Here is a 26,425-nt window from a genome sequence, read left to right on the forward strand (position 1 = left end):
ACCTTTAGAAATGACTTTTGTCGTTCTGGGGGTTACAGACGCCTCTGGGGCGACGCAGCCGCACAATTTTAACCCTTCTGCGTGGTTCCCCCTCGTTGCGAAGCTGCGCGAGCCGACTGACTCCGGCTGCACGTGCGGGCGTGGGCACGCTCGCTTTTAAAGAAGCCGCAAAAGAATCCTGAGAGCGTCCAGGCCTTCGCGCCGCCTTACCGCGGCGCACGACGCGTGGCTCGCGACGCATCGATGCCGCTGCTTCCGAAACGCTGGAGAGCGGAGCTGGAGGGAAAACCCTGCCGGGTGCCTTGCCTTCCTCCTCTTTGGGGTGAGCATCGCCTGGGGGTCCCGAAGCTGGGGTGGCGTGGGCTGGGGGGTGCGTGCACCGTGCAACGTGCAGTGTGCACCGTGCAACATGCAGCGTGCATCTCGCGACAGGAATCCTGCACCCGTGCGCCGTGCAGCCTTGCAACCTGCACCGTCCGTCCTGCAGCGTGCACCGTGCAGCGTGCGCGCGCCCCGCCCCCGGGCGGGCACGCGCCCGCCGCCGCCGCCCTCCCCGTGCACGCGCCCGCCGGTGCAGCGCCGGCGGAGGAGGAGGAAGAGGAGGAGGAGGAAGGAAGGAAGGAAGGAGGAGGCCGGCCGCGATGGACAGCACGGGCAAGGAGCGGGAGGCCGTGCAGCTGATGGCGGAGGCCGAGAAGCGGGTGAAGGGCTCCCACTCCTTCCTGCGGGGGCTCTTCGGGTGAGCGGGGCTGCGGCGCCGGGGGGGCCGCGACGGAATTGCGAAGGGGGGTGCCCGGGTTGGGGGGGGGGGGGTAGGGATTGCGGTGGGGGGGTGCGCGGAGTGCGAAGGGAGGGGTTGCAAAAGCGGGGGGGGGGTGGGGGGTGGGTGTAGGTGTGCGAAGGGAGCTGGGCCCTGTGCGTGGGTGCCTGCAGGGGGGCAGCCCCAGCTCCTGCCCCTCCGCCTGGGTGCTGTGCCCCCCCCCCCCCTCCCAGCGTGGGTGGGGGTCTCCCGTGGCCTCTGCAGCGGGTGGGCTGTGTTAGGGCGCGGGGGACGCAGCCCCCCCTTCCCGCGCCGTGCCCCCCCCCGGCTGCTGCCTCCTGCCGCCGTCCGTGGGCACAGCGGTGCGATGAGCCCGCCCGGCCTCTGCAGCGGGGGGCCTGCCTGTGCCCCCCCCGCCCCGGGTCCGGTCCCACGGCGGCTGTGCTTGCTCATCCCGGCTTTAGCTCGGGGACTCGCCGCTGGTAATCCTCTCACGGCCGCCCTGTCACCGGGGTTCACCTTCTCCCGGCGAGCACCCTCACCCACCGGGCAGCGGCACCCGGGGGCTCTTGCTCGGGCTGCTGCAGACGTGCCGGGGCGCGGCAGGCAGCCCCCGTCCTCCTTGAGGCCTTCTGCAGCTCCGGGGAGGGTCGGGACCGGGCTCGGGGCGTTACAGATGATTTTCTGCCCAGCAGAGCCACCGGCCCCTCACGGCACCGAGCCCTTGGCCCACGGCACGGAGACCCTCGGGAGGGATGGGGTTGCCCGGGGGAGCGATACCCCCAAAAAAGGCAAAGCTTCCTTTTTCCTGGGTCTTTTTGTTCAAAAGTAGGTATTCCTGGGGGTGCGAGAGCTGTGCCTGGAAGGGTTTGGAAAAACTAGTGGTTTTGGCTACCTCAACCTTGGCTTTTTTTTTTTTTAATTTATTTATTTTTAAGAAAAAGAGCATTTATGGAGTGATGCTCCTGTGGAGGCCTCGATGTTTCTAAACAACAGCTGGGAAAAATCTAGTGCCCGCAGCCCTAAACGCAGAAGTTTTAAAAATAAATTCCTCCCCAGCCTCTGGCAGATTAATCAGGCAGGGCGTGCTCCAGGGGTGTAATCCGGGCGGCAAATTGCCGAAAATCCTTGGAGCGAACCGGCAGAGATTTCGAGAGGCAAATTTTTCATTTTCTTGGGCTAAAAATAGATGCAAGAAAAATTGCTTTTAAAATGGAAGAAAAGGTGGTGGGTGACCTCTCTCTCGGCATCCTCCCGGTGAAAGGGAGTGCCCAGGACGCCGAGTGCCCGGCCAGAAGCGTTATCGACAGCCAGGCTTTTGCCTGAAGACCTCCATTAGCTTGCACAAGCGCTTTGCTTTGTGGTTTTGGAGGGGTTTTTTTGAGACTAAAAGAGTGAAAACCGCTCTGTTTTGGACGCCTTGCAGGGTGTAGCGTTACCTCGCGCCGCCTCCTTTGGCTTTAGTTCACGCAAAAGGCAGCTTTCAAGAGCAAGAAAGAGCGGTCCAGAAAAACCGCCTGTACTTAGAAATGAAATCTGGTCGGCTGCCAGGAGAAGGAAGGGAAAAAAACAATGGCAATAATAAATGTTTTCACCTCCTGCGCTCCAGCCCTTTCTTGGTGTCAGGAGGACTGTGCGCTACAGACGGCAGTAACGAGCTGGGAGGAGTAAGTCCGTGAAGAAATCTGCATTTAATTAAGAAAAATATTTAACTTCTCTCTCAAGATAAATTAATTATTAATCACGCGATTCGGGGAGCCGAGTTACGCTGCTAAGCCCCATCCGTTAGACTTGGCGTTGAGTTGGTTGGTCTCTCCTTTGCGTTCCCTACCAGAAGACGCAGAGGTGAAAGCCCACCGGCGTGTCGCGGCTTGGTCTGATGAGGTTTATTTGTCGGGACCCGGAGAGCGCGCGCCTGCGTTTGTTAGGCAAGCAGCGAGTTGTCTAGCATCTCTTTAATTTTTGATTTGCTTTATGTTCCCTAAATGATGGGGTAGTTTGTCGTGTACTAGAGTTTGCTTTTTGCAGGTGTTTTTGCTGAGTGTCTCATGAGACTCTTACAAGCCAGCTGCTCCTGCCCAAAAAGGAGGGACCCAAGTCAAAGAGCAGACGGGGGCTTGCTCCAGGCTCCAAACTCTTTAGGAACGTGCCAAAACCCTAAGTTGCCATTTCAGGAGTGGGTTTCCCTCTGCTTTTTTTGGGGGGGGATCCCATTAGGCACTAACCAAATTTCTCCCCATCTCCACCGGGTGTTGATAACGAGCTGGCACCCCCTGGGAGAGGCTCTGGCGAGGGGCTGCCAGTCCCCCAAATCCAGCTTTCCCCTCTCCGAGCAGCGTGGTGCTCGCCCTGCATTTTCAAATTAGGATGATCAGCCTCGTCAAGCCCGGAGGGGCCACGTGGCCCGAGCACGGGGGGCTGCAACAGCCCAAGCCCTATTTTGGCTTTCGGCCCCCGCTTTGGGGGCAGCGTTCTGTCCCGGCAGGGGCTCAGGGGCTCTCTCGCTGCGTTTCAGGGGCAACACCAGGGTGGAGGAAGCCTGTGAAATGTACACCAGGGCTGCCAACATGTTCAAGATCGCCAAAAACTGGAGCGGTGAGTACAGCCCCCGTCGGCGGCAGGTCTGACGCCAGGGTGACCCGTGAGCGCCCGAGCATCTTGCTGCGAATTATCGCAGCAGAGTTTTACATCCCGGGCTGTTTCCGTGGGGATGGTCCCTGTGGCGATGCAATTCCTCTGCTCTGCCCGGCCCTGCGATGATGTAAATGTTGGGAGGGTGGGCAAAGGGGGGTGCCCCGACAGGGGGGGTTGTGGTGTTAAATTAGCCTGGGTTCCGTTTACCGTTTTAAAATGAAAGCTCGTAATTCTGCAGGGAAGCCTGCCGAAGGGGCGCTGCCTTGGGTTTGCTCATCAAGCAAGGAAATACCTTTGGGGTGGGACGTCAAATCCGACAGATTGCGAGATCCAAGGGGTCCCCCTTGCTGCTCCAGCAGATGCCGGGCGCAGCCAGGAGCAGGGATGAGCGTGCAGGTGGGATGCCCCACTGCGCCCCATGGCGAGGGGCTCAACCCCTGGCAGACGAGCAGTACCTGGCCACAAACTATTAGGGCTCGTTGCATCTCTCTGGGTCCTGGGAAGCCGCGCGTGCTTTGCCGTTTTGCGGCGATCCCCCCCGTTGCCGGGCCGGAGGGGTACACGGGGTTGGTGTGCGCTTCTCTCCCAGCCGCAGGAAACGCGTTTTGTCAGGCGGCCAAGCTGCACATGCAGCTGCAGAGCAAACACGACTCGGCCACCAGCTTCGTGGACGCCGGCAACGCCTACAAAAAAGCAGACCCGCAAGGTAAGGGGAGCGAAATCCAGGACTGTTTCTTGCAAAGCTGCTTAGCGGCAGAGGAGAGGTGGCGTGCCGAGGCTTTCGGTAGTCACCGGGTCCGTGGGGCTGCGCGTTCTCGCTGCAGGCTACTTGAAAGCCGTAATACCTCCCGCGTTTCTGCTTCTCCAAAGCAGGCTTCCCGACGACGCGAGCTAGTCAGCATCGTCTCGGTCTGCCGCGTGGACCGGCACGCGTAGGGGTGTCATCTCCTCTAGGTGATCTCTGGCGCTTTGGCTGTACCAAAGCCTTCGCTGAGCGTTGGTACGCTGCAGCGCGTTGGTTGTGAAGCACTGCCGTCGGTAGCTTCCTTCCTGGTTTAGCTTGGCTTTGGAGAAATACTCGCTTCTTAAGGAGTGCTTAAGGCAGGTCTCGGGTCTGGATCGCGGTGGGATCCCTGCCCTTAGCCCCAGCCCCGTTCCCAGGGGTTTCCCCGGGGCAGAGGAGAGGTGGGAGGAAAACGGACCGACCTTTGAAGGGACGAGGGTAAAGGATCTGGACTCTTTCAGTCTGGTCGGAAAGAGCAGGGTTGTGGTTTTCTGGAAGACCTCAGATTCCCCTTATCCCAGCTGCGTGTTTGGGAACAAACCGACGAACCCACCAGTATCACCCATGCTTTTCTGTGCCAGGGGGCTGAAGAAACTGACTGAGGCCTGACGCTACTGTTTTATAATTGTAAAACACCCCAATTTCCTAGAAAATGGCAGCCTCTGCGCGTTTATGAGATCAGCGTTTTGAATTTTGCTCTGTTTGAGGGTGCAGCCTGACAAACCCGGGGTACCAGTTGTTTGTATTTTGCCCATCCTAATTTTTGACTCTTACCTCTCAGCATCGGAATTTTTGCCCGGGCGAACCGGCAGGCTGTCGGTGGGATGGGGGTGTTTGGGCTGGGTGAATCGGGATCGGATCTGCGGGTGCAAAAATGCGAGGAACGTTACGTCTGTAGGTCTTAGGGGTTGAAAACGCTACGTCTGTTGTTCAAGGCCTACGTACGTACATGTGCGAGTAGATATTTATCGAAGAAGCTGGTTCGTGGTCTGATGAAGAGAAATGTTACTGAGATCTGATTTTTGGAGGGGGGAGGTCTTGGGCTGGGAATTCTGACGTGCTGGCTGACTTTGTTGTTTTTCCTGAACACTCATGCTGCAGAGGCCATCAACTGCTTAAATGCAGCTATCGATATCTACACCGACATGGTAAGAAGCTGCACTGGCAGCTCGTGGACCGATGTGCTCGTGTAAGAGATGCAGCTCGGTAAATGCTGTGTGTGCTGGGCGGAGGGGGAGCCCCCGTCTCACGTGCTACCTCTGCCTTCTCTAGGGACGATTCACTATCGCTGCCAAGCACCACATCACCATTGCGGAGATCTACGAGGCCGAGCTGGTAGACATTGAAAAGGTAAGGATGCCGGTAAGGCGCTGCTGGTACTGCTCTGCAGGTGCTGCGGCGGCGGCTGCATTTCCTTCTCCGGCCAGAGCAGCGCCGAGCTCAGCGCGGCCGATAAAAGCCATCTCCCGTCGGGCACCAGGCTTCCGTGCGCAGGTGCAAGTCACCCATAACTTGAAGTTCGCGCTAACAGGGTGAGCGATGATGTTCCCAGCACGGGTGTCTCGCGGGGCAATCCTGACTCTTTTGTGTGCCCCTCTGCTGAGCAACAGCCCGGCAGGGCTGGCAGGAACGCCCAGGTGAGAAACCTTCTCGACTGAAGTGTTGCACGTCTGAAAAGCGCTTTGGCGAAGTCGTGGGGCAGTTTTATGGCCGGTTTCTGATGCAGCCAAAGGAAGCTGCTGTTACTTTTAGTTCACGCTTCAGCACCGACCCTCTCTTGTTCCCGTATCCGAGGTCCCTCAGGGAATCCTGCAGCAGCTCAGCTGGCTGCCGATCTTCTGCTTGAAGTTCGCAGAACAAAATTTTATGGTTTCTAGATATTATTTTCTAGACAATCATTTGCTTCCTCAGTTCCACTTCATTGGATCCTATCTATCTCTATTAATGACTTCAGTGTTGCCTCTCCACGTGCAGCCCCACTTAAATGAAGCCCTGCTGTGTCAGGGCTGTTCTGTTAAGCGATTTATTCTATCGTGGCAAACCTGGCAGAAGCCTTGTCGCACCGTGACTGTAAGTGTGCGTGGTCATTACCTCAAGAGCAGGGTCACCTGTATTAAACCTGCCCGGCGGTTCGGGACTCTTAACAAGTTCACGGTCAAGTTTCCAAGGGCAGCCTCGTGTTTTGAGCGCGCAGGGGATGCGTGGCAGCGCCTCGCTCCCCCGGGAACCCCGCGGTGTGCCGTGCCGCCGCTCCCTTTGTGCGCGGGATGGAAAAGCTTTTGTGAACGCGGTCGCTGTACGCTGGTCTGACCAAAAATTGTACTTCAGAAGTGGCATTCAAGCGCGATGTTTCTGTCCCCAGGCGATTGCGCACTACGAGCAGGCTGCAGACTATTACAAAGGAGAGGAGTCTAACAGGCAAGTCGTCTTTGTAAAAGAGTCGCAACGGGGAAGGGCTGGAGACGGGGATTTGTCCTAGACGGCCCACGCGTTGCACACCTCGCCTGCAGCCTCTTCTCAGATGCCCTTTGGTGGGATGCCCGGGTCCTACTTCGACAGATTTCTGTTGAAGGTTCTCATCCTGCACGCAGGCGTGTCTGGTCTGGGGTGCCCGCTCTGGGTGCAGAGAAAGCACGGAGGGATTGAGCGGTGTCTGACACCAGCTCTGTGCTGAGCTGAAGGTCTGCGTGCCTTTCCGTCTGCTTCAGTTTTGGCTGTTAAAAAGAAAATTCCCCTCATTTGCAGCTTTTGGGTCCCACTTTTAGATGCGCTGAGTAGTAGAGGTAGTGCTTGGAGGTACCAGGGTATGGATTCCCCCCCCAGGACACAATTACTTACTTTAATGCTATAATTGATTGTAGCTCAGCCAACAAGTGTCTGCTGAAGGTGGCTGCCTACGCCGCGCAGCTGGAGCAGTACCAGAAGGCGATAGAAATCTATGAGCAGGTGAGGATGGTGTGCTGGCCATCGCGTCTCGGCGGCTGAGCTCCTGTCCCTTGCGCTGGCGTCGGGGCAGTTACGGCCATCTCGGTGGTGGGCACGTGATGAATTTTCTGCTGTAGGACCGAGTTACCCGCAGCTAAATCGTTAAGGGCTCTCCTACACGTGGGACGTTTCAGGTCTGGTCGGGGGTGAAGGGTTTTCTTGTTTCAGTGGTGCTGCAGATCGGATGACAGATGTGAATTAGAGAAAATCCTGAGCTGAAAATTTCTCGAAAGTGAAAAGCGGGTCAGCGCGTCGGTCTCTCAAAATTGCCGTGCCTAGAAGCTCCTAATCTTTCTTACTCCGGGGCTGATCATGCCTTTACGAGACATGGTTTGCTCCTTTGCTTTAAAGAGTTGCTTTAACTTACCAAAGGCATTTTTTCCCCTGACTTCTATTGTTTCTAGAGAAAGGCTGGGAGAAGCAAATCTGTAATTACACTTTTGAGCGTATTTACAAATACGTTTGGCAGAAAATCCTCCCCCCTCCCTAGATTTGCAAACTTGATTGCTCTGCCTTTGTACCAGGTATTTACCTGGGAATACTTGCGGTGCTGCTGTTGCGCTGCTGGAGGGTTAATATTGGAGCAGGTTTTCACCGAGTCGACGTGCTTTCCCCTTCCGCATCAGACGGGACGTGCTGAGGCAGCGGCGTGGCACCCCTGCGCTGGGGCAGTGGCTCCCTGGGAGGGCGGGCTGCGTGGGTGCTCTCGCAGCTGCGTGCGGGTTTCTGACCTCCCTTGGGATTAGTTAAAAAAATCTGTCTGGCTTCCCAATAGCCTTTTGTACGGACGCTGGCATTTTTCCCGTGGTCTTTATTTGCATTATGGTGCTGTGCATAATTTTAATTGGCTGTCCTGTTTTTAATTCAGTTCTTAATGATGCGGTCTTCTTTCCCGACTCATCCTTTTGTGCCTAGGTCGGAACAAACACGATGGATAATCCTTTGCTCAAGTATAGCGCGAAAGAGTATTTCTTCAAAGCCGCTCTGTGCCACTTCATCGTGGATGAGCTGAACGCAAAGGTCGGTGGGCTCGGAGCGGTTGTCCCCAACTTTCTGCATCCCTCTTCATCAACCTTTGCCTGCCGAGACACGCTCTGGCGTGCGCAGGCATTCGCGTGGCCTGAAGCTTGAAGTGCCGTAGTGTCGAATTGGATGTACTGTGAATGCTTTCCCGAGCTCTCGGTGCGGTTTGAGGACTGGAAGGCAAAAACTGAAATAAAAAGCGAGTAGTTTTGTGTGAAACGAGCGTAAAGGTTATCTATCTTCTCTCTTTCAGCTCGCGCTTGAGAAATATGAAGAAATGTTCCCAGCGTTCACAGATTCACGGGAGTGCAAGCTATTGAAAGTGAGTAAAGCCAGTGTTAAAATAATAGTCACGTTTGAAAACGCATACGGCCCTTTACTGTGTGCTTTTTCACCTTGCCGTAGATTTGGTCACGTATTCAAACGTTTTAGAGGACGTCGGACTCGCTTTGCTTTGGGTTTCTACGGGGCTGGTGGAAGTAGCTGCAGCAGGAGGATACTTATTCTAGCGAACTTAAAAAAACCCCAAACTATTTTTGTGTTCACGGCGGGTGGTTTGAATAGGCTGCCGGCCACGTGGGTGCCCCGCAGTGCGGGTGCAGAGGTCCCCTCTCTCCTGGGGACGAGATGCCTGCGCACTGGCCCTGCGGGCACACACAGTAACAGAGTATTTTCTAATTTTTTAACGGTGTTCTCCTAGAAACTGCTGGAAGCCCACGAGGAGCAAAACTGCGAGGCGTACACCGAGGCAGTAAGTAGTCAGGAATTTGCTGAGGCGCGCTCGTGGATGGCGGGTTGTTCCTTTTTTTATCTTTTTGGGGTGTGTGCGCTGTTACGTGTTGGGTAACTGGTTGCCCGAGCTCCGAGTGCTGTGACCGAGTCCAGCGGGGCAAAACACGGGGCACTTCGCTGCTGAAACAACCCGCAGGAGAGACGGACGTTAGCAGAGCTGCTGCCAGCCTCTGCTCCAGCAAGTCCCAAATAGTAACGCAATACTTTAAAATTCCTAGTTTATCACTGAGAGTTAAGTGAGGATCCTGCCTGGTTTTGCTCCAGCCCTTTTCGGTGTCTGACAGCGGCTTAAAGTGCTCTGGGTGTTTTCGGATAGATAGATACCTTTTATGTTATTTTTTTCTCTGGGAAGACTGGACGTTTTAAAAGACCGTACCTCAAGAGCTGCAGAACGCTTCTTTTGCAGCAGTCTCGTTTGCTTTCTAATACCTTACACCGTTCTGGTTTTTTTTCAAATAGGTTAAAGAATTTGACTCAATATCGCGGTTGGATCAGTGGCTTACGACCATGTTGCTTCGCATCAAAAAGTCAATCCAAGGAGAAGGGGATGGCGACCTGAAGTGAATCGTTCGTGGTATTTGTGGCATGCAGCCTAAGTAATCTGTTCTTGTGTTACAGCCAAGGACCACTATGGGATACGTGATAAAATTATCTCGCTTTATTTCGTTGCTTACAAATCCAATGACCTGTGTGTTTCTTTAGTATCCTGCTCTTTGTCGTGACAACATGGGTAGCTGAGAAGCGATCCTCTGGGTAGCACTGGCAGATCTTTCCGAGGCGAAAGAAGCGCTTCTGGCAGAAAGCCTTTCTTGGTTTTGTTAGCTGTGAACCCAAAGTCTGCACTTGCAACCTCTATTTTTTCTTGCTGTTTTGTCTTAAGGCTCAGTACCATCCATTCCAGCACGTAGATATTTTGTCCGTGCCGGTGCAGTACAAATAATTGCTTCTGCTCTGTTGCTGTGTTGTTCCCGTTTTCTGTTTCTCACTGGACCTCTGTCAGATACACTCGGACCTTGTTTTGGTTTTTTTTTAAACGATTTGAGCTTTTTTAATGGTGCTAGTGAAAGGCTTTGTGACTCTCATATACAGTATGCCTGTGTGTGTATACATCCTATACAGATCCACGTGTGCACGTATAAATACAGCATACCTAACGACCTAGTGCTGAAAGCATTACACGCTAGGGGACAGGACTGCTCCGATCGGTGTCAGCCCCCCGGACAGTCGTCGCGAGTAGACCTAGTTAACGGTGTATTTTGTATTTCAGATCTAAATAGAAAATGTAAGGTTCTTCTATATTTTCTTGGATCTATTTTTCCACTTACTTTATTTTGTGGTGCATCCCATCCCTCCTACCCCCGAGATGACTTGACCCGAGTAATAATCTATTTTTCTAACTTTTCATTTACGTGAACTCCCGCTGCCGTCTCCGCTACAGGTCTTTTGTGTGCGCCGGGCAATACCCGTTAATTTCTGACCTCTTTGCTGTTGGCGAAGCTGCCTCGTTCTTGTGACGTGCAAAGGTGTTGACTGAGACTTGATGTTACACAGAAACCTTGGTTTAGTTGTCTGGGCGACAGGTGAATCGAGCTTGCTTTGAAAAGCTGGAGACACGTTTCAAAATTCCCGCGGTAATTTTAGAAACGTGTTTTAAAATGTCTGCACCCAAGGCTCTTCCGTGCAATGCTTTGTTTAGAGGTGATGAAGCTACCTATTACTTCATGCGTGTATATTAAGAAGGGCTTGGGACCCTATGCGGTGTGTCAGCGGGAGTTGGCACGCAGTATTTCTTTGGAATGAAGTGATTTGCAGCTGCGCTACTGCCCTGTAAAGAATGACGAAGTAATTAATTGCTTTATTTGGCACAGCCGCCATTTAGTGGCCCCTCTTCCACGGCCAGAGCAGGGATAGCGTAGCAGCCCTTGGCGGGCACTGCTGCCCAGTGTGGACTCTGCCCGTTGTTTCTCTTGATGAAGCGATTGTCTCTGTTCATGCTCCGGCAGCCAAAATGCCGGCTTTCGCCCTTCAGTTTGTTTTTAATCTAGGTATTTCTTTGAGTAGAACACAGTTTGGCTTATCGGTCTGAGGGCTTCAGTTCTGTTAAAGTGGTACTTTTGCAAGTCAGTGGTAAAAAGAAATCCCCAAGACGCTCCTGGTACATGCCAAGTTATTTTTTTTTGTTTGTTTTCCCGACTGATCTCACTGGTCGCTTATTTTCTGTAGACTATTCTGTACATCCTAACTTGACAGAAAAGACCGGTGAGCCCTGCAGAACTGGCAAGGTGAGTGCATTAAAAAAGCCTGGATGGCCGATGCTCGTTCTTCCAAGCAACTTCCGTTTCTTCCCTCCTCCGCTGTGTTTTTAAGGCTACTGCTCACAATCAGCCTCTGTCCGCAACAAAACCCTCGCTTTAACTTAGAGCACCTTGCGTCACGTATGTCTTCCCACAAACTTTTGGCAAAGAAATACTTTAAATTCCATTTAGCCTGCGGTCCTGGTCTGTCTCCGCCCGAGACGGGTGCACACCTCCGCTCATCAGAAACAAGGACCGGCTGACGTTTTCCGAGGGCGTCCCGCTCCGGTACCAGCGTCCTTCGCGTGCTTGTGCCACCTCCGCCGGGCAGGGAGAATACTGGGCTTAGGACGCAGCTAGCATGGTAGGTAGGTAGGTAGGTAATCTTATCGCTAAAGCTGGATTAGCTGCAGATTTGCTCTCATTTTGGACAAGAGGGCCTAAAGCTGTAACCGCTGCTGAACATACCTGTGTGAAAAGGATGGGGTCGGAACCGTTTTTGTTTCATTTACCGGTTTCCTTAGCGAGCAAAGACCTGTATTGAGGGGTTGGTTTGTCTCGACTTGTAGCCCACACCTTTGGAGCCTTGGTGAGGGGTGCTGAGGCACGGGCTGCGAGGTTTACTTTTCCTAGCGTCACACGGAACCGAGGCGAGTATTCGATGCCTTTTTTTGTTCACTTTTCCAGTTGTCAGTGTTATGCACAGTTGTGGTAAGATGGATGTGGAGCTGGTGGGCCAGAGGACTGTACCCATGGAGTTGTGTGGTCTGTTACTGTGCTCTGGGGTAATATCATTAAAATACAAATGTTAGTTCTGTATAAGTAGGCTACAGCATGTCCTCCAGTGTATCAGTGGTAAATTGTGACAGTTTTAAAATGCCAGTCTGCCACTCTGCTGTATTTTCCCCCAGTACACAACTCTGTACTATGAAAACTTATTAATGAAATGGCCTTAGCGAGAATATAATGTTTTGTGTGAATCTGTACATTAATAAAGTGAAAATCATGAATGTAAGTAGTGATAAATGTTCTTTCCTGGAAAATGCAGGCTAAAGCTAGAGCCTGACCTAAAGCCGTAGGGTGTGACGATAAAAGCCAGTGTGCACAGCGCTTCCTTTCAGTCAGTCTGTAAGGTAAGGTACATACATCCTACGGGGGAAAACTCATATAGGAAAGCACCGGCTGATCTGTGACTGTCACACCACTTAATTGCTTGTCGTACAACGTGTCATCTGCAGGAAACTGGAACGTCCCAGAGTGTCACGTTTCCTATTTTTTCAGGCGTGTTTCTTAGCACCTAGCTAGAGGTCAGCTCCAAGAAACCCATCCCGACTCGTGGAAAGGTGAGGTCTAGCCCAGGCTCGCACAGTGCTGTACTGTCGCTCTCGGGCAGCAGGGCCTGAGGAAGAAGAGTGGCACCCAACAGCTTCAGGCCTGCAGTACAGCCGAGTTAGGACTTGCCCCCGTCTCGGTGCCTTCACAGCGACGGGGTCTATGCATTATGTGGAGGGTACAGAAACAGCCGAGGCGATCATCAAGTCACTGGAAGGGTCAGTCTTAAGATTTCAATATTTTAATAAGAACAGTTCATACGAGTAACTCACTTCTGTACATTCACGGAGTACAAAAGGTTCCCTGGCTACAGGTACTAATGCTCAGACTTTAAATATATCTACAAACTCTTTACATTGGTCATGGGGAATACTAAGCTTCAACAGGAACAGCGTGCTTGAATAAATATTTCAAATATAACCTCTTGGAAGTGTTCTCTTTAAAAAAAATTCCCTTTCTATAGATTAAGTTATGATTCCCTGGTAACATCAGGCATCCCTTTAAGGTTCAAAAATAGCTCTGTGCCACAGTTTGGGTTTCTTTATTGCTTTGCCAACCCCTAAGCCTTAGAACGGGCCCTAACAAGGCTTGATTGTGCTTACCTTTACCCTAATGCAATCTTTCAGAAAGTTTTTCTCACAGCTTCAGCTGAGAAAGCTCCTGTGGAAATACTACATGAATATTAAAACAGAGAACAGAAAGGCAAAACAGGAAAATGAATTAGAAAAGCTGCAGATTTTGACACGGTGGCACTGGGAAGCTGGTCCTGAGTTTGAAGTGTTAACCCTACCAGCAAGGCGCTGTTGGTTCACAGCTGCTCCCAAAACCGGGAGTCATCCCAGGCGGATGTTTCTTTGCCGGTGCCAGCTATTTCAAAGATTCCTTCCCTGGGCAGGGGAAGTACCTCAAATCCTCCCCAGTACTCCGGTGAGGTTAACGTGAGGTCAACCAAAGCGACTTTCTCCTTCCAGCCCAGCTTTGGTGTCAGGACAGGAAATGCAGAAAATGCTTATCCTGGACAGAAACTCTCTCAGGTTTCCCTGTGCAAGAGCTTTCCCAGCTACTGGGCGTGACTGGGGAGAAAAGGGGATGTACTCCCTGGGGAAGGGGAGGAGATACTAAGGAAAGAGCTGGCTGTCTTGGTAAGAAATGCCCAAACCGAAGCGTGATTCTCGTAGTGATGGGTGCTGCTGGGATCCCAGCCCCGGGGGTGGTGGAGCAGGCCCTGTGAAGTCGCAGTTTTGGAGCGTGGGCTGAACAGAAGTCATGCTTGGGACCCTTGGTCCCTCTGCTCACTTTGTCACATTTCCTTATTTAAAACAAGCAAAAAAAGGTGCATTGCCAGGGTTATTCTACTCAAATTGAGCAGCAGATGCTAATCAGGAAAAGCCTTTGAGCTGTAAGTTTATTCATCGCTTTTGTTCTCAAGGCCTGCCTCTCTTAACACCTTAAACAGACACCGGCCTAAAACTGCCGTTCCAATTCCAACAGACAAAGTATTCGCAATCTGGGAAATAAAGGCCCAAAGCCCTTGAATAGTCCAGTACATTTTTCACTTATTTGCATCTTTTTATGCCATTAGTCAAACGAACCCTGACTGCCTCCCGTTTGTAACGGAATTTACCTCTGGAGACTCTTGCACTACTGGTGGAATTAGCTGGAGCAGCTCAACAGCAAAACAGTAATTAACTTTTCCCACCGGAGTATTACTTCATTTAAAAGCAAGTCTGCGGTTCTGAGCAGCAGCGATGTTTAAGTGACGGTGGAGAAAAGAGCTTTGCTGACCTATCTGAACCAGCAGAAAAGGGCTTGGGTAGAAGTTACCAGGAAAATGGCAATAAGCTGTCTTTCTACCCTAGCTTTTCCAGCACAGCTGAAGCACTACTTTTCAGAGCCATTTTTACAAGAGACCTTTCGGCCTCTTAATTGCTAAGTTACATGTAAGCTGAAGACTGACTGAAGGCAAGCGTCAAACTGCACCAGGTTTCACCGAAAGGTAAAAATAATACCACCACCTGTACAGACGCAGCGCTTGGCTGCCGCTTGCCCATTTTGCAACTAGAGAATCAAAACTTCCGGAACGCAACTACATCTCTCCGAAGCTTGCTCCCACTCATATTCCCAAGCAGTGAGCTGGCTCACTGCTTGGATCTTTGGCAAAAGCAGAAATAAACCAACATTTCCTGAAAAGCAATTTAGTAAAACTTATTTTACGTATGAATTTCCACTAGGGAAAACGCAATTAATTTCACTAAGCTACTAGGCTGAGAAACACAACATCATTTCTCTTGATTGTACGTGTGTCATCAAATCAAGCGGAAATCAAACTCGCACCTTCTTTATAACCTATCTGAATATAGGTACTTACTGCAGGCCAGCTAGAGCGAACAAGCTGAACTACACCCTTTCATCCGTAGGGAATAAACTTCCTGGGACTTCGGCCTCCTCCACCACCACCCTGTCGTGGTGTTAACTCTGCCCTACCTTCAGGAGATGGAGCTGTACACGTTGCGGGTGGATAATGAATTTTTTGAGGAAATTCTGGAAATCCAGTGCATGTCTTTCCCCTCTAGCCCTGCTTCCTTGGAATAGCTTCCCCTAGTTCCCTCAGTAGGTTATTGGCAAAGTCAAAGGACTATACAAAGGGTGCAGCTTAAACTGGATTAAATACCAAATTATTCCATATTCACCAGAGCATGAAGCTGTGGCTGAATAGAGTCTGTCTGCGTATGCAGCACTGTCAGCTCACTTAAAGTGGTAGCTATAAGGGCTTCCTGGGGTCCCGGAGTCCCATCTGACTTACAGTCCGTTCCCGTGGCAGAACCGTTGTCGTGCAGCGCAGTCACGCTCCCCGGGACAGCAGTCAAGTTTTGATAGTGGCCGTTTTCAGAGAAAGACAGCAGCTTCTCCGGTATTTTAGGTGACACATCATATTCTTCATCGGGAAGCTCTGTTTTGTGACCTTCATCATTCTTAGATGCTCCTTCAACAATGACAAGGAAGGACTTCCAGGGTGTGTTTTTATCGTGTATCTGAAAAAAAAAAAAACCCAAACCAAAAAAACCAGAAGGTTGAACACCTGACAAGTGGCCGGGAGGCAAAAGCTTGGACTCAACTCATACCTGACTGGTAGAAAAGCTCTCTCTTTTCATCCCACATAACTAGGTCAGTATAAATCCATGCACTAATTGTGTCCCCGGTGGGCTTCCTGTTTTCGTAAAGCATCTAACCGGTGCAGCAGAGAGCCTGGCCTCGACAGTGAATTCTCCTGTCGCTTGCCAGTTGCATGGGGAACACGCTCAGAAGTCACAGAACAAATCTGTGACTGAACACTCCTCAGGCGTGACCTATACGGGCTGTGCCGCAAGGGATTAAGAATGGCTTCCCTGCAGCAACAGAACTGAACACAAACCATTCGAGTATTGTAATGCCGTGTCAGAGAGAGGACGATGTGCTAAACCCAACAAAAACTGGGCAGGAAGTCCCCTCCGGGCCTGACAAAGTTGACAGGTCCGTACACGGCCACGGAGAAAGCTCTAGGGCTACGAGGTAGCGGGGTGACGGGTTCTTACCGAAGTGTGCCGTCGGAGGGTGGACTTGTCAGTGAAAGTTCGCCCACAGGCGTTGCACATGAACGGCTTCTCGCCGGTGTGTATTCGATGGTGACGCTGCAGCGCATTCAGCTGTGTGAACTGCTTACCACACTGGTCACAGCAATAGGGCCGTTCCCCTGAAAGCAGAGCACAGCGTTAAAGCGGTGACGTCGGGGTGTTACGAGTGCTGCTCACTGGGGAACCTCAAGCAACCCCTGCACTTCATGAAACAATAAGGCACGCACAAGCATCTTCAGAAAAAAAACAAGACATTTCCAGAATTCTCACAGCTGGGTAAATTTTGACACACCTGAAGTAAGCAGATACAGGGTAAGGGCTAGACCCATAGCCAGCATAAATGTGTGCAACCACTGAAGCCTCCACGTTTTTTACACGTATTTCCCATTAGCAGCTAAAGCCCTGTCCCCGAATACAAGTTTTCCTATGTACAAGGTACATTCTGTGAGCATGAATACCAGAGCTGCTCATAACCACTAGATTCTCTCCAAATACACCATAAACTGTTGCTGCAGTCACTGTATTAAGCACTTTCTGAAACAACCACATGTTTACTCCTTCCTTGGCTAAGGTAGAAAAAGGGATACCAAAAAACTTTCTAACAGATCCAAGCGGTGTCACAGGAAAAGGGATGACGTTCCAGAACAGGAAAAAAACGTTAACATCAGCACTGCCATTGCCGATATCCCCTGCTCCCCCTACAGTAACGCCGCACTGGACACAAAGACGCAGGAAGTAAAGAAAGAGCAAGGCACGGCAGCCAAGCAAGACTGTTGTTAACAGAGGATATCGGCAAGGACGCTTCCTACAGGGTGGCGCTGGATAAGAAAGCGTGGTATTTATTACATGATGAAAGTAACACGAGTATTTGCAACCTGCTGTATTGCTGAATAACATGGGCTTTGAGAGAGCGGGTAAGAAAACTTCAGAGAGGAAGCATGTCTAAGATTCCACGGGAGGGATGAAATTTAGAGCTAGCATTAGGAAGAAACCAGAGAGTGCTGTCCCTCTAAAGAGGCGGGGTAAGAGAGTGTAAAATGGAGAGAAATGCTAAGGTTGCAAAGAGTGAAAGTGACTGTTCTCTTGTCCTTCCACAGTGACACAAAGCTTAGGTGACACTGACAGCACCACCTGAAAGTCAGCGTTATTGTACCTGTGGTCACTGCTTCCTACTCAAAAACAACAGAGGAGCAGGTGGGAATAAAACAGACACTGAAGAGAAAATCCAAGCAGGAGAGAAAGCGAACATGAAAGGCGGGCAAGCAGACACGAACGAGATCAGCACTCCGCAGTGCTTTGCTCAGAGCTAAACCAGACATAGTTCTTCAGTCACTAATAATCCTAGCAGTATTATTAGCAAGACCTGTGTAGCTCTTGGAAGTATTTCAGAGAATTGCTGTAACTCGGTAAGAAGCACAGGGAGTACAAGGAGAAGGCAAGTGGATGAAAGAACACACCGCATCGAGAATCAAAACATGCATGCAGCGTAGGAATTAAAGTATTGGGAAATCCGACTTGAGAAATTCCTTGCCCGTGTTATGCAACTGTGAGTTCTACGTCTTTAAATTGTGGTGCTTTGTTTCAAACCAAAAGCGCACCTCCTACCTGTGTGAACTTTTATATGCTGGTAAAGCGAGTTCCTCTGTGCAAACGTTCTGAAGCAAACTTCACATTTGAACGGTTTGGATCCAGTATGGATTCTGTTATGGTGTTTCAAGTACTCCTTAGAGGCAAAGCTCTTCCCACACGTTTCACACATAAAAGGCCTTTCCCCTACGGCAAGGGTGAAAAGGAGAATTAAACCAATATAGCGCTTGAGAAGGCTGTTAAACCTCACACGCAAAAACCGAACGCTGTTAGATACAAATGAACCACACGCCAGCCTCACAGCAGGATCTGAACGGGCCACAGTGACAGCAGTGATCTCTGCGTAAGGCACAGAGCTTTCCTGCGAGAAATCTGCACAAAACCCTCCAAGTGCAGGGGCAACAGGGGCAACCACACCTATCCAACAGTACACTAACAGCTCTACACGGCATATGAAAAGCCCCGGGAGATCTGCAGCTAGCAGTCTTCTCGCCGACTTTAGAGTATTCTTGGCTTGCTCTCATCATAAACACAACACTGCATGCCTCTGATGAAAGGCCTCCACCTGTACGCAGCCAATTTTAGTTATACGCATCTCGAGAAGCGTTCTTGGAATTATATTTCATTGTAATGTAATGTTTTCTGCTATCCACATTTACTTACAAGTTACCGGCAGAAGGCAGGCCGTTTTAAGACAGGTCAATTAAGAGATGCAAAAGCACCACACACAACTCGTGGGTGGTACAAAGGGTCAATTCAAAACACCAATTTACACCACAAAGGATACCCCGGAGAAGGACATGTGCTTTTAAAAAGATCAGAATAAGCCAAGACAGCTGTTCTATATTCCTTGGGCTAACTGTTCCAGACTTACAGAGAAATCATTTTTCTCTTAAGAATTCAACTAGACCTTTTATTGGTGACAGATCTGTGGATACTGAAGACTATCCAAAGCAGCCTCAGTCCACACTTCAGACGTTGGATCCCAGCCAGACAGGAACAGGCTTAATCGGTTTAATCAGCTCCGTTTACTCTCTCCGCTGTCTGCCTATCCACCTATAGGAACCTTTCTCAGTAAAATTGTGTCTAGGTAGGAGAATATCTGATTTTATATAAAAAAAAACAACAACAAAAAAGCATTTGCTGAATGAAAATAACATCTCCTGGTTTCACAGCAGGCTGCCTCCTATACGTAGCACATTGCAAAAGAAAGCCTTACCTGTGTGACATCGTTTGTGATATATAAGCATGTGATTCTGAGTGAACCTGGCACCACATTCATCACAGACAAAAGGTTTTTCACCAGTATGGATTCTGAAATGAGAAAGCAACATTAAAGCACCGAGGTCTATCTCTTTCCTTTGCAGCACAAGGCAAGTTGTCTTTACCTCGTGGCTGCTCTCTGAAGAGCGCCTGTACGCAAGATTTTAGTGTCTTTTAGAAACACCTTCAGCTGGGCCAAATTCTGCATTGTGGCTTCTGCAGTGCTGCCTTTATTGCTCGATCATGCATGTGCAGCATGATCAAGGCCCAGGTCCAGAAATTTCTTTAGGGGAAAACCAAATTTTTAAAGGTAACAATCGAGTAAAGTTTAGAAAACTTGTATCCAGATAGACAGACTGGAAGAAAAATGTAACCATCCTGGGATCTGAAGTAAAGCAAGTATCTTTATATTGCTGACACTATCAATAAAACATTCCACACAGAATGTGAGCGATGTGTTCCCCGGCACTCTGCTCCTGCAGGGCCACGGAGTAGAGTCACGGGCTACTCTGGAACAAGCGGCACCCAAGGAGTGGAATAAAAAGATGCCACTTCTGTACAGTCGGTTTTCTTGCCGTCACCCCAAGCTTGTGGTATCATCGCCCGAGGAAGGCTGTGTGTACAGGAAAGGCAGTTTACAGAATTGCTGCCTGCGCCACTTTACTCTAGCTTAAATTTTGGAGCCCATGCACACTTCAGGACTCTTTTGAATAGTGCTGCAGGGACACAGCCAACAGAGGCCAGTTTTCATGGTGTTATACATCAACAGGAAGAGCACAGATGTAAAAACATATACAAAAAGATGAGAAATTTCTCACCACAGACTGTCACGATACACAAGTTAGGACAACACTGAGTTTCCAGCATTGAACAAGCTTATTGAATAGTCACAGTGGTACACAACGGAGGAGAAACTCCACTTAGATCAAAACCGAATTTTTTAAGCAGCACAAAGCAGTTACTTGCGGTTAGGAAAGGACACATGATGAAAGAGAGATGCCGTACAGCTGCATCAGCAATAACATCACAGGAGCACTCTAGCAAAACTTATGCTTCTGGATGTGCTTTCTACCACTGGGAGTAAACCTACTGACTCCAAAAGGGGCGGTGAAACAAAGTAGTGGTTAATGAACCCTTCTACCTTGCAGGAAATGCTACCTAGGAATACGCTGACACTACCGCATTCTTTTTGGATCCGAGTAGTAGTACTTCAGGCTATTTCTTCTACACTTCCCTCTCCACGCTTACTCCCTGGCTATAATATGAACTTTGGTTGCAGATGATTGCTTTGGTAGAATGATAAAAGCAGGCTGAAGCTCTTAACAGCGAGAATTTTTGCCTTGATAAAAATGTCTCTCCCAAGACCATGTGTTTGCGCTGCCACCTTTGAGTCCTCCACCTACAATATAAGTGCTACAACTGATTTCATCAGCTCTGTGTGGGTGCCTTCGGTGCTTCACTCACCTCCAGATGGTGACGTGTCAGCCTGTTTCTAGTCACATATCAGTTGTTTTCTATGCTTAGCACCCAAATCTGCTGTTCTTAAATTTAATACACGGCCAAATCTTTTGAGAATATTTTCATCCTTATTGCATAACATTCTTCTATTGAATATAAAGAGGCCTCAACTTAGCTGAAATAATTACAGCCCTAATCCTACACATAATTTGGCACGGGGGTTGCTCTTCTCATGTGAAACATCCCATTGACTCTTAATAGGTCTACTCCCATGAGAAAAGTTAACTGTGCGCTTCAGCAGCAGGCCCCGGCCCATGCACCTCTACTTTGGCTTAAAGAAAATTACAGCAACTCCCTTAACCTGAAAAGCAGAAAAAAAAAAAAAAAAAGCTATGAAAAAAGGAAATACGGAAACTTTCCAGTCAGTCACATTTTACATCCCCACTTCACCTGAAGGCTCAAGGTGTGTTCCAGGGGATTCTGCTTCTCCCCCCAGAATCTAACAAGGCCAGTTAAGTCTGTTCATACCTCATGTGTGTTTTAAGTGCAGAAGGCTGAGAAAATTTAGCCTCACACTCTGTGCACCCATAAGGCTTGTCGCCTGTATGCGTCCTTTCATGGAGCCTCAAGGCAGTTTTGGAGCTCAACCCCTTTCCACACTGTTGGCACTGATGACGCTCCCCACCACCCTCATGAACCTGGAGAATGTGCCTCTTGACGTCCTTCTTCCTCTTGAACTTCTTACCGCAGAGCTCACAAGGGAAGTGGCGCTCGCTGCTGTGGACATGGCGCTGATGGCTTTTTAGGTTGCACCGGTTGGCAAAGGTCTGACTGCAGGTTTCACACCGATAAATGATTTCGGCTGCAATGCCGTGGCTGTGCTTTATGTGCTTGAGAAAACTCTTCTCATACAGGAATTCCTTCTCGCATGTGCTGCACTTGAAGTTACTGCCTCGTTTCTTTTTATCCTCTTCAGATTTTTTCAGGTTTTCTTCCGATTCAAAGTTGCCATCACATTCTTCGCTTTCAGGTTTGATGTTGTTCTCCGCTTGCTCCTCCTCTCTCTCCATATCACACGGATCCTGACCTTGAGGATATTTGTTTTCTTCAACAGCAACCTCTGCATTCTTCTGCTGCTCTCTCAGCCGCCTTGTGTATTTCTTCTTCGGGATTTCCACAAATACTTTCCTCCCAGCCAGTCTCCCACTTGCCCTTCTGATTTTGGCATAAGGAGGCTTCATCATTTCCTTCTTTTTGTCCATTTTCTCTTTTGATTTGGTAGCCGGCATCTCAGGAGACATTCCATTGCTGAGCCTGTCTGCTGGGGAATCTGGAGGATCCAGAGGACAGTCTGCCTGGTCAGCTTCTGCCACAGCAGCTGCTTTGGACTCGAGCAGAACACTTGGCTGGGTAGCGCTCTCTTCCTCAGAGTTCTGTGATTCTGAGAAGTTTTGCAACTCCAACAGCACCGATTCAAGCATCTGCTTCTTTAATTGAAAGCAGGTTTCTGAGAGGTCCAAGCACTTCAGCTTTTCGGCTATTTCTAGCATACGCTGCACTCGGTCTTCTTCCACTTCTACCTTAGCAGTATAGACAAACTCAAGAAATGAAGCAAAATCAGCGACCTGGACCTCATTCAAGAACACATTGGTCCTTGGGCCATCCATGCCCTTCTCATTGAGGAAGACCTCCTTGAAAAATTTGCTCGTTGCTGCCAATACCGCCTTGTGAGCAACAAACTCTGCCCTGACACCTTGATACTCCACACTGACAGTCACATCGCAGAGGTGGCCCAGGAGACGCAGCTGATGCATTTCATTCAGAAGGTTGATAGGAGAGGACTTGGATTCCAGCAAAACTGCATTACTTTCCATCTTTCTTCTCTCTGCAAAAAGCTGTTAACAACACTGCACGTTAGCCATTTGCACAGAAGCTAACAAAACTCAAAGATTTCAGTGGCCAAAAGTCATGTCCAGACTTTCGAGAGTGCTTCACTTCAGATTTAAGCATTTAAGGTGCTTGAGCTTAAGAGACCAGACTTTCAAAGGAGCATTGTGAAAAGTCTGGCTAGAAGCGCAGATTTCAAGAAGTGTCACCCTAGGCAGTCATATCTAAAACCATGCCGCCAGTCATACACCGAGATTTCTCTGAAGTTAATTTGAGTTTAAATCTCAACCGTAATTTTACCTGAAACACTAGAGACTATTAGAACCTGTAATAGGGACAAAGCAAACAGAGGAAGATCAAAAGACATGTTCTCATTAAGGCATGTGGAATTAAGAAACTATTCTCCCTCCTATCAGGCAATAAGAGAAAGGTAAGATGAAGTAAAAGTTAACTGCAATCCTAAATAAACAATTCCTTAAACAGGCTTTTGAGATAAGACTTTTAAACAAGACTGGGCCAAAATTCCAAACGCTTAACCGACCAAAGCATAGGAGACTGCATAATCATATTCTCAAACTGTAAACCTAAGAAATCATAAAACTGCCTCTAAGTGTTTTCTTTTTTAAAAAATTCATCACTCAAAATGGACTTCCAGCCTCTGAATTTTGAATGCCCATTTGCAGCCTTACAAGGGCTTTGCTATGCCCTCTACTGTTTAGGTTATGTTGTGTTTCCAAGTAATGTTTTAAGCTGCTCCAAAGTTCTCAAAAGAACTGAGGGTTTTTTTTTTTTAAAAAATCTTTGATCCCAGAACAAACAATATTTCTGTGAACTCTGAAGATGCTCTGAACAACACCCCCCCGGAACCTATTGAGTTTCACTGTGTTCCTAACAACTACGTACGCATGCATTTTGACTCTGAAGAACTTCTTTCTGATTCCTAAAAGTTAACTAAGGTTTCTTTTCTCTGTACGTGCTCAGGTACAGCAGACTTGCAGCCTTTTATACACAGGATGCTAGAAATCTTGCTCAGAAAGATAAATCAAAAAAATAGTGTACAAGTGAAACAAAATTTATATTAATATAACAGTAAGGAAGCCATATTAAGCATGAAAGAGAGACATGAGAATAATATTCATAGTATCAGAAAGAGATACTTTCTCCTCCCATACAGCTATAAAGTCATTTTAGTCCATACTAATTTCAACAACCCAAAAGTTAGGCTCACATCCCAATGCAATTTTCTGTTAAAACAGTTTTGATAAAATTTTTTCAAGAAACTGTAAAACGGAGAGCTACAAAATACACAGATTCATAGAGATTATTAGTAGCCATGTAAAATGAATGCTTCATGGACTTGATACTACACAAGGTAAAAAGCCCCTGCCCTAAGGAGTTCACAAATAAGGCAGACAAGACCTGAGGGAAGTAGAATCGTTTCCTCAACCTCACACAACAAGCAAGTGGGAGAACAGGGAACACAAGCCACCACGGGCACCCAAAGCCCTACCTTAGATTCTAGAGAAAGATTATCCTCAGAACCCAACTTTTCCTATTCCCTAGCCTCTGAATCTTCAGCTCAGTAAGCTTACTATTAATATTTAAATAGTTCCATTAACATTATTCTAACAAATACCTAAAACCCACTGTTACTGAGTTACACTTACTACACCTAAAACAAAAGACCCAGGAAAGGGATAAAGAATCGCCTGTGCCAGCTCAGAACTCAACAAGCACTCCAAAACATCGCTTTTTCCCCAATGGTACACTTTAGTTTTGATAGAAATTTTATATGAATGAGAATGACATGATTCGACTCCTGACTGAAAGGCCGACTCTTATAAATAAGCGTAAAAGAGGATGTTTAAACTTTGCTTCCCTTTCTCCATAGTCAGCCTGTGATTTTTTTCCTCCCAGTTATATGACACACTGGCACTCCACGTATTTGAGGATGAATTAAGCAAAGACTCACCGAATGCTTTATCTGAAATCATCAATGATATAAAAACATAACTTCCCCCCCCCCAATACAATTATTTTTGAACTACTTATCATGTTACTTCACAACTATCCACCTATTTTCCATTTGAGCACACAGCAAAAGCTGTGGTCACATGTAGACAACAGCGATCCCCAGCAGGAAACAAGAACCCAAACCACAAACTTCTCCCTCTGGGGTGAGCGAGCTCATAACCGTACTCGGCGAGCTGCTCGTGTCAGGAGCTGACCACAGACGCGTGCGTTAACAGATACACTGTGCCAATTCCTTTTTTCGTAAGGCTGCAGAAACCTCCTGTTTTTCTTACGGTTCTTAAGTCTGTCTAACAGTTCTTAAGAACAGAAACCTCCCGTTCTTCCCACCATAGTATTTGCAGATGCAAAAGCTGCTGTGAGAACGCATCGCTCACTCTCATCGCTAGCCTTCCGCTGGCTTGGAATTTGTTCAGAGGACAGGCGCTAATCCAATATGTACAGTAAGATACGTTGCGCTGTGAAGGCTTTTCATTGCCACTCCTGTGGCAAGTGGACTGAGCTGCTGAGCACGGGGCTGGCACATCTTCAACGGAAGTATGATATATTCATCCTAAAAAAGACAAGGCCTGAAAATCTGCAGACTGCGCCTGCTCACTAGGACTAGCCTGTAGAACTGACATTCAAGCAAAAGCAACTCTTGCATAGAGTTAGCCATCACACACCATGAATGTGTCCCCTTCCAGAGGCAAAACTAGCTGCAAAGAGGAGAGCCAGCTAGAATTAACAAATTGTGAACCCACAAGCTTGTCTGTTCTTCTGCACTGACATTTCCACACAGTCTAATACAAGACATTACTGCTACGCACCAACCTGTCTCGTTTAGCATTGCTCCAGCTACTGAAGCTACAATAACGGCACCACAACAACAGGCACAGTCCGCAGGGCCGAAGCAGAAGTTAAACCTACGAAGCAAAGGACAGCACACTGCGGCAAACACCCAGCCCGAGCGTTAGATGTCAGGCTAGGGCACCCCACAAAGGCCCTGCAGCCCCTGTGAGGGTGCAGGGGCACCCAGAGAGGTGCACTGACCCCAGACCAGGCCAGGAGACTCCCGCATGGGAGGAGGACGGGGCATCGCCACATGCTTCCCCACAGCTCACGTGACAAGGCCAGCCGCCCTCCTCCTCCTCCTCCTCCTCAGCAGGCTTCTTCCTCGGCCTCCCCTGCTCGCCACGGCGGCCCGAAGATGGGCCTGGGGACCGGCTGCAGCCCACACGCACATCTCAACCCGGCCAGGAGAGCGGGCAGGAGCCCCCGAAGGGGTAACGGGGCGCGGATGCCCAGCTGGCTGCCCGCACCTAGGACGGGCGACGAGGCTGCCGCCCTCCCTGCTGAGGGGAGCCCCCCCGCCCTCCGCTTCCTCTCCCCTTCAGAAAGGGCCGCGGGCCGCTCGGGAACGCTGGGAGCACGTCCCGCTACCTCCCCACGGCGGGGGCAGGGCGGAGAGCAGCTACCGGCGCAACGGCCGCCGCGCCGAAGGCCACAGCGGCCCCCCGGCTGTGAGGGGAAGGGTAACGGCCAGCGGCTGAGGGAGGCAGCAAGGCCGCCGGGGGGGCCGGGGACAGAGCCGCCATCGCTCCCCGCCCACGGCAGCCCGCGAAGGGCCGGCTGCCGCCAAGGGGGGGAAGGCCCCTCCCGCCGCCGCACTCACCGGGCAGCCCCGCAGCCGGAGCGGGCCGGGCCGGGCCGCGCCGCTCCTCACCGCACAGCCTCCGGGCGGCGGCCGGAAGCGCTGCCGCGCGAGAGCCCCGCCCCCCGCCCTGACAACGGCCGTTGGCCGGGGACGGCGCAGGCGCGGGCGGGGCGCGCGGGAAGTGGCGTCAGGCGGTGCGACGGCCGTTGCTAGGCAACGCGGCCCAGCACCACCAGGTAGAGAACCGCCCGCCTTTCTCTTCTTACCCAGTTCGCGAGTTAACGCAGTCCAGTCTAGGCAAATAAATGAGTGACGGGATGGATGGCCACTTACGTTATGAGCGCATCT

At 50.0% G+C, this 26,425-nt stretch overlaps 2 protein-coding genes across 6 annotated transcripts; one reads left to right on the plus strand and one right to left on the minus strand.

Moving 5' to 3' along the window:
• Positions 1–467: 467 nt before the first annotated feature.
• On the plus strand, positions 468–12,790 carry LOC142407491 (beta-soluble NSF attachment protein). Of its 3 annotated transcripts, XM_075497096.1 has the most exons (11): positions 468–739; positions 3,276–3,355; positions 3,984–4,100; positions 5,280–5,326; positions 5,451–5,528; positions 6,541–6,596; positions 7,040–7,124; positions 8,079–8,183; positions 8,440–8,508; positions 8,887–8,937; positions 9,438–12,790. In XM_075497096.1, the coding sequence occupies exons 1-11, from the start codon at positions 642–644 to the stop codon at positions 9,540–9,542; spliced, it is 891 nt and encodes a 296-aa protein (XP_075353211.1). In that variant the 5' UTR covers positions 468–641; the 3' UTR covers positions 9,543–12,790. The 3 variants fall into 3 exon arrangements, 2 of the variants coding, with proteins under 2 accessions (XP_075353211.1, XP_075353210.1); XR_012774965.1 differs by lacking the exons at positions 468–739; positions 5,280–5,326 and having other exon boundaries at positions 3,107–3,355; positions 9,438–11,636; positions 11,960–12,790; XM_075497095.1 differs by lacking the exons at positions 468–739; positions 5,280–5,326 and having other exon boundaries at positions 3,107–3,355.
• On the minus strand, positions 7,120–26,190 carry LOC142407490 (GDNF-inducible zinc finger protein 1-like). 3 transcript variants are annotated; one of them, XM_075497093.1, is made up of 7 exons: positions 26,096–26,190; positions 21,052–22,418; positions 19,022–19,116; positions 17,821–17,988; positions 16,177–16,334; positions 15,408–15,636; positions 7,120–7,336 (listed from the first exon to the last, which is right to left on the minus strand). In XM_075497093.1, the coding sequence occupies exons 2-7, from the start codon at positions 22,395–22,397 to the stop codon at positions 7,278–7,280; spliced, it is 2,055 nt and encodes a 684-aa protein (XP_075353208.1). In that variant the 5' UTR covers positions 22,398–22,418; positions 26,096–26,190; the 3' UTR covers positions 7,120–7,277. The 3 variants fall into 3 exon arrangements, with proteins under 3 accessions (XP_075353208.1, XP_075353209.1, XP_075353207.1); XM_075497094.1 differs by lacking the exon at positions 7,120–7,336 and adding an exon at positions 12,865–14,787; XM_075497092.1 differs by lacking the exon at positions 7,120–7,336 and having other exon boundaries at positions 12,867–15,636.
• Between the last annotated feature and the right edge of the window lie 235 nt (positions 26,191–26,425).

Source organism: Mycteria americana, chromosome 3 (assembly GCF_035582795.1).
Source record: "Mycteria americana isolate JAX WOST 10 ecotype Jacksonville Zoo and Gardens chromosome 3, USCA_MyAme_1.0, whole genome shotgun sequence".
In the NCBI taxonomy this organism is placed as follows: domain Eukaryota; kingdom Metazoa; phylum Chordata; class Aves; order Ciconiiformes; family Ciconiidae; genus Mycteria; species Mycteria americana.

What these genes read in the sequence shown, in the direction of transcription:
- LOC142407490 (XM_075497092.1), bottom strand. Translation starts at nt 22,397, where the DNA reads ATGGAAAGTAATGCAGTTTTGCTGGAATCCAAGTCCTCTCCTATCAAC. An exon ending in TCACAAACGATGTCACACAG is followed by an intron (nt 17,989 to 19,021) that starts GTAAGGCTTTCT and finishes CCCTTGCCGTAG; the next exon opens with GGGAAAGGCCTTTTATGTGT. An exon ending in GCATATAAAAGTTCACACAG is followed by an intron (nt 16,335 to 17,820) that starts GTAGGAGGTGCG and finishes CTCTGCTTTCAG; the next exon opens with GGGAACGGCCCTATTGCTGT.
- LOC142407491 (XM_075497095.1), top strand. Translation starts at nt 3,128, where the DNA reads ATGATCAGCCTCGTCAAGCCCGGAGGGGCCACGTGGCCCGAGCACGGG. An exon ending in CGATAGAAATCTATGAGCAG is followed by an intron (nt 7,125 to 8,078) that starts GTGAGGATGGTG and finishes TTTTGTGCCTAG; the next exon opens with GTCGGAACAAACACGATGGA. An exon ending in GGGAGTGCAAGCTATTGAAA is followed by an intron (nt 8,509 to 8,886) that starts GTGAGTAAAGCC and finishes GTGTTCTCCTAG; the next exon opens with AAACTGCTGGAAGCCCACGA.